The sequence below is a fragment of the Choloepus didactylus genome, chromosome 10 (assembly GCF_015220235.1).
Source record: "Choloepus didactylus isolate mChoDid1 chromosome 10, mChoDid1.pri, whole genome shotgun sequence".
NCBI classification, from domain to species: Eukaryota; Metazoa; Chordata; class Mammalia; order Pilosa; family Megalonychidae; genus Choloepus; species Choloepus didactylus.
This window is the reverse complement of record NC_051316.1, coordinates 88,879,717-88,888,876: the sequence shown is the minus strand read 5'-3', so window position 1 is coordinate 88,888,876 and position 9,160 is coordinate 88,879,717. Positions and strand designations below refer to the sequence as shown.

General features: G+C 56.4%; 1 protein-coding gene across 1 annotated transcript; it reads left to right on the top strand.

The window, feature by feature from the left end:
* Nucleotides 1-378: 378 nt before the first annotated feature.
* Nucleotides 379-7,343, top strand: BARHL1 (BarH like homeobox 1). Its single transcript, XM_037798474.1, has 3 exons — nucleotides 379-844; nucleotides 5,052-5,274; nucleotides 7,049-7,343. The coding sequence occupies exons 1-3, from the start codon at nucleotides 379-381 to the stop codon at nucleotides 7,341-7,343; spliced, it is 984 nt and encodes a 327-aa protein (XP_037654402.1).
* Nucleotides 7,344-9,160: the final 1,817 nt, after the last annotated feature.

Sequence of the window (9,160 nt, the reverse complement as noted above, 5' to 3'; positions counted from 1 at the left end):
AGCCGTTCTTTATTTAGATTCCAACATCCTCGCATTTCTTCTGTGCCAAAGGGGTGTATAGACTGTCCGTATCCCCCTTTGCTCTCCCCAACTTGACGCGCCCTCCCTCCCGTTCCTTCCTGACACTCCCACCACCCCCCCTCTGCTCGGCAGCTCCGCGCGATGCTGCAGAAGACGCCTTGAGCCCTCTTGGATTTAATGCTCAGAGGAGGTTGGCTCAGAGCTCCCGGGATCCCCCAAGACTGAACTCCATCCAAGGTGCCCGCAGGCTCCCTGCCCGCCTTCCCCATGCCAGCCCGCAGCTAGGGGCAGGGGCAGCGGCGGCTGGGGTTGGGGGTGGGTGGGGAGCTTTTGGGGAAGATAGGTCACAGCTTGGCTATGGAAGGCTCCAATGGCTTTGGGATCGACTCCATTCTCTCCCACCGCGCGGGCAGCCCCGCCCTTCCCAAGGGGGACGCTTTGCTCGGGGACTGCCGCTCGCCCTTGGAGCTGAGTCCGCGCTCGGAAAGCAGCAGCGACTGCTCTTCGCCAGCCTCGCCAGGAAGGGACTGTGTGGAGACTGGTGCCCCACGGCCTGGTGGGGCATCGGGCCCAGGTTTGGACTCCCACCTGCAGCCTGGGCAGCTCTCGGTCCCAGCTCAGTCGCGCACAGTCACCTCCTCCTTTCTGATCAGGGACATCCTTGCCGACTGCAAACCACTCGCGGCCTGCGCACCCTACTCAAGCAGCGGGCAACCTGCCGCCCCTGAGCCTGGGGGCCACCTTGCGGCCAAGATCAGGGAGGACTTCAGAGAAAAGCTGGACAAAAGTGGCAGCAATGCTTCTTCAGACTCTGAGTATAAAGGTAAGAAAACAGGAGGTGAAAAGTTGTGTGTGGGGTGGGATGCTATATTTCATAAAAAACTGGAATTTAAACTTGAGTACACACATGCAGGGACATGCATGTGCTCACCTTGGAGCTCCCCCAGGGCCCAGCCCGAACAGTTGGTCTTGCTCAAACCTTTCAGCCAGCCCTGTCACTATGCCTTTCAGCAACACAGAGTCCAGTAGAAAGATGTATGTGTATGTGTGGGGGTGGGGGGGGGGTGGAGGTGGAGGGGAGGACTGTGTGCCTGAGGTGATATTCCCCAAAATGCACAAAGCAAACTTTCTAAACTTTGGCTGGGACTCCCTCCCACCCAAGCTGTGCTGATAGGAAGAAGTGGGTTTCTAGAATGTCAGTGACTCTCAAGGAAGCAACGTTGCAGAAGCAATGGAAGACCCAAAGTTTTCTGCTTGAATGCACAATTTATAAGAGTAAAAACCTAGCAGGAAATTTCAGCCGGAGCCTGGGGAAAGTCAGAATTTTTCACCCTTTAATCTGAATTTCCAGATGGGATATGGAACTGGGCTCTCCCTCCCTTTGGGCCTAGTGAGACTCTGGACTCTGAATCATGCAAAAGAAATGTCCACTTCAAAGTAGAAACAGCAGCCAGGTGGCTGGCTGGGAGCAGGTTCAGAGGTCTGGCCAAGAGGGGAGAATCCCACACCCAGCAGTTTTCACTGAATTTTATGTTGAGCACGTTGAGCAGCAGACTCCACATTGTGTGGGGGCACCCTGGGAGTCCCAAGTAGCTAAGTCTACTGCCTCCGGTACTGAACTTGCTGCCCCTTGAATTGCCTTTTCATCTCCATGAATGTTTGTTGTTGTTGTTGTCATTCCCTTTTTACCCCTTCTTAACCAGGAATTAAGAAAAAAGGAGGGAAAGCAGGAAGGAAAGAAAGAAAGAAGGAAGGGAGGGAGGGAAGATGGAAAGAAAGAGCTCCCTAATTTTGTTTCTCCCTTTAGGCCCCTACTTTGCTTTTAGTTCTTTGGCGGGCCTAGAGGAGTAAAGTTCTTTCTAGGAAGAAGTCAGGAGGCAGAAGGTGAAGGAGAGTGTCAAGACTTCAGGCAATAGAAAACTAGGGGCTGGCAAATGCTGTTCAAAGTTCTTCTTTCAACTGTATAATTAATTCCCAGAACCTTTTTCACAAGATGAAATTTCCCTATAAAGACAGCTTTTTTTTTTTTTTTTTTTCTTCTTGGGGCCCCGCATCTCCTGGCTCTGATTTGTACCAAAGCTTCACAAAAATTTAGAAAGGCTCATTTAACAGTCTCCGCCGAGATAAGAATTCATCTGTGAACATGCCCTGACCTCAAATCAAAACCCATTTGGGGCCTCACTCCCTGTTTACAATCCATTCCCCTCCAGTCCCCAGGCAAATGGCCGAGCCTCCCTCAGCCAGCCTGGGCAGGCAGTTACCTAGCAAATGGGTGCCCCCAAAAGACCAGAGGAATGTGGGTGCTGGATGCCCTGACACCTTGGCCCAGTAACACTTGCTCTTCCCCCTGGGGTCTGTTTAGAGAGAAGCAAAGAAAATTTACCTTGGAGAAAGATAGGTATGTGTATGGGAGGAGGATGCAAATATATTTTTCTAACAACATTTTATTTATTATTCATAATTTTCAACAGCAACAAAAACAAAACTCCAGCTTTATGGTTAGAGCAGAATCTTCAACCTTGTGTGCTAATGCCGGTGTCCGTGGTAGCGAAAGAGTTTGGTTCTTATCTCCTTTTATTTCTTTGCCCCCGGGTAGCATTTTGAGAGGAGTTTTCGTTTAAGATAATTGGAATATCAATTTTCTTCTCTTGTCCCTGATGATATCTGATCAGGGAGGTGATGAGGGATGGCTGTCCACGTACAGCTTAAACGGGTTTGGCGCTGAGCAGGATGGAAGGAGGCACCCTCCCCTGGGTGAGGTTGTCTTTGCGCCTAAAAAGCCCCGGGGTAACAAAGGAAGTAGGTACCTCCGCCGAGGCGGTGTCTGGAGCATTTCTCAAACGCGGGAGGCGACTTTTTCAGGGTCTCAGTTAGGAAGCCTTGACGGCCCACACCGGGCCCACCAGCGTGGACATCTAAGCAGGTCACTCCCCTGCCACCTTTCACTCCGAGGGCCTTTTCCTCCAAGAAGGGCAGAGCGGGAAGGTCAGCCTCACCCCGCGTTTCTGGTATCAAGGTTTCCTCAAGCAAAATACATATTGTTAAAGCATAATATTTAAAGAAGTCGAAATGGGGCTGTGAAGTAAAGCGGTCTGCCGCCAACCCTAGGCGGCTGGAGCGAAGATCTGCGGAGAAACCGCGCTTTTCTCAAAGCAGACGGTGTCGGTAAGCCTCCAACTTCTGGACATACGATGCGTCCTTCGGGCTGTGAATCCCGGAGGCGGAGGCTGACGCCAAGCAGGCACCAAGTGCATGCCCGCGTTGGGAAGGGATTGGCCAAAAAAAAAAAAAAAAAAAAAAAAAAAACAAACAACAACAACAACAACAACAACAACAACAACAAACCCAGTAGCTGACCAGTCCTTCCTGGCACCGCAAACTCAACCATCTCCCCCCACTTCAGACCTCAGCCCTGAGAAGTGGGGATTTTCAGAATTGTCAGTCAATCTAGACAATCACGTTAAAAAGTAAGATTTTTGCAATATCGGGTTTGAACTTGGCTTATTTGAATAATCGTTTCCTCACACTTGTTTTAACTTTACTTAAGTCCCTCCACTCCAACCCTCTCGTCCCCAAACATCTCCATTTCCCGACTTGGCCATGCCCCGCCGCGGTCCGAGTCCCTTAGGGCAAGGAGGGACTGTCACCAGCTTGGAGGAGACGAGAGGAGTGCGGCATCGCTCGCGGTTTCTCCCCAACGCTCTCTCTACTCGCCCGCCTCAGGGCACCCGGTGCCCGGCGCCCTCCCGGCCCCCAGCCGCTGTCTTTCCGGTTGAAGAGTCTCGCTCCCTAGTGGCTCAATTAACCGGATTATTGTTTCCTAGAGAGGGAAATCAACTCGCATTCAGCTAAACCCTGTCACCGCAAACGCCAGGCACAATGAAACTCACCATAAAGAAAAATAGAAAAGTGGGGGTAGGGTGGGGGGCTGCGGAGGGGATCCCCAACCCGCGCCGCCGATTTGGGGAATGTGGTCTCTTCATTACCTAAAAGCTTTTGGGGAAGAAGGAGGGAGAGAAGATTGAGTTTGCTCATTCAAGTGTGCGTTTTCGGTACAATCATCCCGAATGAAAGTGTTTGGGAAAAAAAAAAAATTACTCTTTTCAATTCCATCTTTGAACTGCAAGAGCAGGAACTCTAGTGCTCAGCTGTCTCGACCGTGGGACGTAGATACACGACGGCCACGCGGGTGTCATGGGGACCATAGGGTGCACTGTGTGGACAACGAAATACAGACCTCGGCAATGTGCGCGCCCAAAGAGTAAACGTGTCGCAGAATCGTTTCTGTCTCCAAAGTGCTTCGCGCTCCTAGATCCCTTTGCCCGGGGATTCGCCCTCGCCCCTGGCCTCCCGCCCTGCGCACTGTTTGTAGATAGCTTAAGTATGGGGGAAACCATCACTTATTTATCGGTATCCATATAGGGGGCCACGCAAGATGTGAGTAAAATTATTTGTTCTTTAAGGCAACGAGTCATCCAAGGGTGAGCAGGTTTTGTCTCTCCACGCCGGTTTTTCTCCCAGGATACCGGTCTTCCTTCATCCCTTTCAGCTCCAGACCCAGGCTGGGGGATCCGGTAGCAGGCGCGGAGCACAGTACTGCCCCTGCGCATCCCATCCGGCGGGAAGCCCTGGACCCCGCGTTCCCCTACCCGCCATGACGGGTCGGGTCCGGCACCATCACGGTCGCTGCGTTTATTCCTCCAGGGAGCGAGGGTGAAGCGAAGGAGCGTGGAGGAGAGAAAGTGGGGTTGAGTTCCCCCGGCTTCGGATTCTTTCTCTCCAGAGCCGCCAGCTCCCGCTGCAGTCCCCCTCAGTCAGGGTTCATGCCCTGCTACTGGATACCCAGAGGTCCCGGGTCGGAGCGACTTTCCTGGGGGCGCCACGCCGTGGGTGCGGCGGGGCCACAGCCCTCGGGAGCCGCTTTTACACCAACGCGAGGGGCCAGCGGCCCACCCGGGAGGGAGGGCTGGCAGGCAGGCGAGCCGGGGAGCGGTGAGGGCCGGCCCTGATGCGCGGCTGTGTCTCCGCAGTGAAGGAGGAGGGCGACCGCGAGATCACCAGCTCTCGGGACAGTCCCCCGGTGCGCCTGAAAAAGCCGCGCAAGGCGCGCACGGCCTTCACAGACCATCAGCTGGCGCAGCTGGAGCGCAGCTTCGAGAGGCAGAAGTACCTAAGTGTGCAGGACCGCATGGAGCTCGCCGCCTCACTCAACCTTACCGACACGCAAGTCAAGACCTGGTATCAAAACCGCAGGTGAGGCTCGGCTGCAGGGTGGCTGGCGGAAAGGGCCCCTTCCCCTATCCTGGCTGCCCCTCGAGGGGACCCACGAATCCACCACCTGGCGCTAAAAGAGAGCTCTAGGGCCTCCTACATTGTGTAAAAACCCGGGAAACTGAGGGTCCCGGGGAGAAGGCCTTGCCCAAAGCCCACAGTGAGGGGCAGAGACAGGACTAGATTCTGACTCTAGGGTGCAGTCATCTCCATTCAAGACAGATGGACAAACAGAGCAGCCATATGAGGGTGAGGTCCAAGACTAGCCCACTCCACCCAGGGTTCCTGCCCAGTGTCTCCACTTGGCCCAGCTTTAGCCCTGGTCTTCTGCACTGAGCCCTCATGATGGATGCCCCAGGCCTAGGGAAAGGCAGGGCGCTTCAGGGGAGAGGACCTGCGGGCAGCAGCCCTTGGCCCTCAGGGTGAAGCTGAGTAACCCAGCCCAGGCAGCCACTACCGGCGCTTCTGAGCTTCCGCTGAGAGCCTCTCCAGCTGGAAACCCCTCGCTGGAAACCCAGCCTGGCTCCAGCTCTTGGAGATGAGGGAAGGAACAAATTGGTGTTCAAAACGGGTAGGGAGGGGAGGATCAGCATTGGTCTTGAACCTGCATTTCCTAATTTCCCTTCCCAACACACTGATACAGATACACACATACATCCTACACACTCACATACTCAACCCACACACTGTCACAAACATTTACAGACACACATCAATGACGCAAACTCACAGTTATACTCATACACACACGTACTTCGACAGACACACACTCACGGACACTTAGAGGCCAAAATGGTGCTTTCCATAAACAAGCCTCAGAACACGTTGCCCCATTAATAATAAATACCCATTACTGCTTCGGGCATCAATAATTAAGGCTCGTTACAGTAATTACACAATTATGATAATGATGAATAATTCAGGAAAGGAATCTGGGCTGGCATGGCCGAGCCTGCCTCAGTGGGCTCGGGGCCACCAGCCTGGCCTTGCCCGTGGGGTACGGCCAAGGGCCTGGGTCCTGCAGGCTCAGACAACGAGTGTGTCCTCCACCTTCCTGCCTTCAAGATATCCTGGGTCTACACTTGGCATCTGACATCCCAACTTCCAGGCCATACGGGATGCGGGGCTCACCCCAGGTTCAGACCTGGGTGCCAGGGGAGGCATTGCAGCTGTGCGGAGGGAGACAAGGCCGTGAGGGTGTCTGGCTCCTCGCCCCTCCTCTGCGGTTGCTGTCTGGCCTTCACGACTCCTCTGCCGCGCCTGCCTCTGATCGGCCACACAAGAGAGAATTACACGTTTCCCTTACCCACCCCCCTGACCCCTGGGGCCCTCTCCGGGGCAAGCCTGACTATCTCAGGCCTCACTAGGGCAGGGGGAGCACCAACACCCATCCCCAAGGACCCCAATGCGATTTTCTGAGCTGAGCGTGGCAAGGTTCGAGCCCGGACTTTGGGGCAGGCAGCCTAGATTAGAACCCAGCCTCTTCCGTTTTCAAGACCATCTTGAAAAGTGGTTCACATCTCAATTTCGTATCCATAAAATGGAGAAAATAAGTATGGAAGGCTGGTGGAAGATTAAACGAGATGATGTAGGTAACGTGTGGGAACGGTGCTCGGCACTCTGTTATTTATTAATAAATTAGTGTGATCCCTCCTGGCCTCTCTGCAAGCGCTCTGGGCCCAGGTAATCAGGAGGGGTAGGGGTCGCCGGGCGCCCCAGCCCTGACTCCGCTGTGCGCGTTTGTTTCGGTCCCCAGGACTAAATGGAAGCGACAGACGGCCGTTGGGTTGGAGCTGCTGGCGGAGGCGGGCAATTACTCAGCGCTCCAGCGGATGTTCCCGTCGCCTTATTTCTACCCGCAGAGTCTAGTTTCCAACCTGGACCCGGGCGCCGCCCTCTACCTGTACCGCGGGCCCAGCGCGCCGCCGCCCGCCCTCCAGAGACCTCTGGTGCCCCGCATCCTCATCCACGGACTCCAGGGCGCCAGCGAGCCGCCCCCGCCGCTGCCTCCTCTAGCCGGCGTCCTCCCGCGCGCCGCGCAGCCTCGGTGAGGCGCCCGCCCGCGGCCCGGCCGGCTCCCGGCGTCCCCAGGTCCTGCTTCCCGGGATCTCCGCGCCGACCCCTTCCACCCATTTCTCGCAGTGCGCGGGGTTTTGGCGCCTCTTCCCGGAGGGCCCCTATCTGACTGTCCCCGGCGCCCCAGCCCAGCGTCCCCCGAAGGCCAAATGCCAAGTTCACTGAGGCCCGGACCCGGGACTGTCTCCCCGGTCCTCGGCGTCCTCTCTCCTGGCCACTTCTCCAGGGCGCCACTTCCTCCTGCCGGATGTACATACGCGTCTCTGCCTCCCCCACCCCCCGCCGGCTCCTCTAGGCACCCTGTTCTTCTCTCCGAGCTCCAGCTGTATACCAACCCCTCTCCCTGCGCCCCTGCCAGGAGGGGAAGGGGAGTGTGGGAGCGCACCCCTATGTCCCGCTCCCAACCCCAGCCCCCTATCCCAGTGTCCGGGCCGGCGGCTGAGCTGTACATACTGTGTGCAAAGTGTATATGAAGTTATTTATTTGTGACCCATGAGCCCGTGACCGTGTCCGTGAATCAGTGAGTCTGTGGCCTGTGCCCTCCCCCTTCCCGGGCGGGGCTAGAAGGGGCTAAGGGGTCTCTCCTACTCATCCCGACTCCTAATCCCCACCTCCAGCCCCAGTCGCGGGGCAACCAGGCCTCTGGAGTTCTCTTTTTTAGATGTCAAAATAAACTTCTTACAAATGCCCAGGCGCCTGTCCGCGCTCCCAAGGGTCGCTCCGCACTCAGCTCTTTTCTCCCTATTCCTCCTTAAGCCTCTTCCCTCTCCCGGCGCTCTGTCTCCTTCCATAGTCAATAACAAAATATTTTTGTCCCCTTTCTCTTCTTTGGTGGTGCGATCGTGAAGAGGGGTCCCGGTTGGACTCGCTGAGGTCTTGGGCAAGGTCTCGCCTCCCTGGCCTCAGTCTTCCCATCTCTACAATGAGACAAGCCGCCTGCTTCCCACTTTCCTCCTCTTCCTCTTCATCTGGTTCCCTTCCCGCTCCCAACCGCTCCGCCAAGGGGTGGGGGGGGGGGGAGAGCGTACGCCGGGTGGGGGAATCCGCGGTGGGGTGGCGGTTGGGGTCAGTGCCCGGGCCTCGCCCCGCTGAGAGCCTGGCTGCAGGGCCCTCACCGAGCCGACTCATCTGACCGCGACTAGGGCGCCGGCAGCTGGTAACCGATCCGACGGCGCGATGCTGACAGATGGGCTCCGAGGCTGCTCGCTCCCACCTCGGACCCCCCTCCCGCCCCGCGCCCCGCGCCCCGCACCCCGGCCGGGCTCGAGCTGCGGACGCTGGCGAGCGCCGAGTCTGCTCCTGGCCTCCCGCGCCGGGTGGGACCCGATGTGCCTTCGCAGCGAACCTGACGCCACAACGGGTAACCTCCCACTCTCGCTTATGTTCCCACTTATCTCTACCCCGGAAATAAGCTGGGGATGAAATCCAGAGGGCAGCCAAATCCCAACATCTGCTCCCTTCCCCACCCCCTCCTACCGCACCAAACCGTGGCTTCAGGATCTCAGGGGAGTAGATTTAAGTCCCAAGCCTGACTGAAGGCCTCCAGTTCGCGTTCAGAGGGCCAAGGTCAACTCTTGAAGCTGTTCCCTCTCTGGGGAGGAGGAAGTGGGTGCTACCCTCCCACACACCACCTGCAGCCCACTGACCCCCAAGATGGAAGAAACGCACAGGGCTGGGAAGTTTGGGGGCCCAGTTAAGTAGAGTTCCCATCCAGTTTTAAGGGCAGGATTGCCCTGGGAGAGGAAAAGCTGCCTTGCTGAGAAGGAGTAGGGGGTATGTTTAGATTATAATC

Bases quoted from the DNA above. Each gene is read 5' to 3' on its own strand.
- BARHL1 (XM_037798474.1), top strand. From the start codon at position 379: ATGGAAGGCTCCAATGGCTTTGGGATCGACTCCATTCTCTCCCACCGC. The intron at 845-5,051 runs GTAAGAAAACAG...GTGTCTCCGCAG, and splicing joins TTCAGACTCTGAGTATAAAG to TGAAGGAGGAGGGCGACCGC. The intron at 5,275-7,048 runs GTGAGGCTCGGC...TTCGGTCCCCAG, and splicing joins ACCTGGTATCAAAACCGCAG to GACTAAATGGAAGCGACAGA.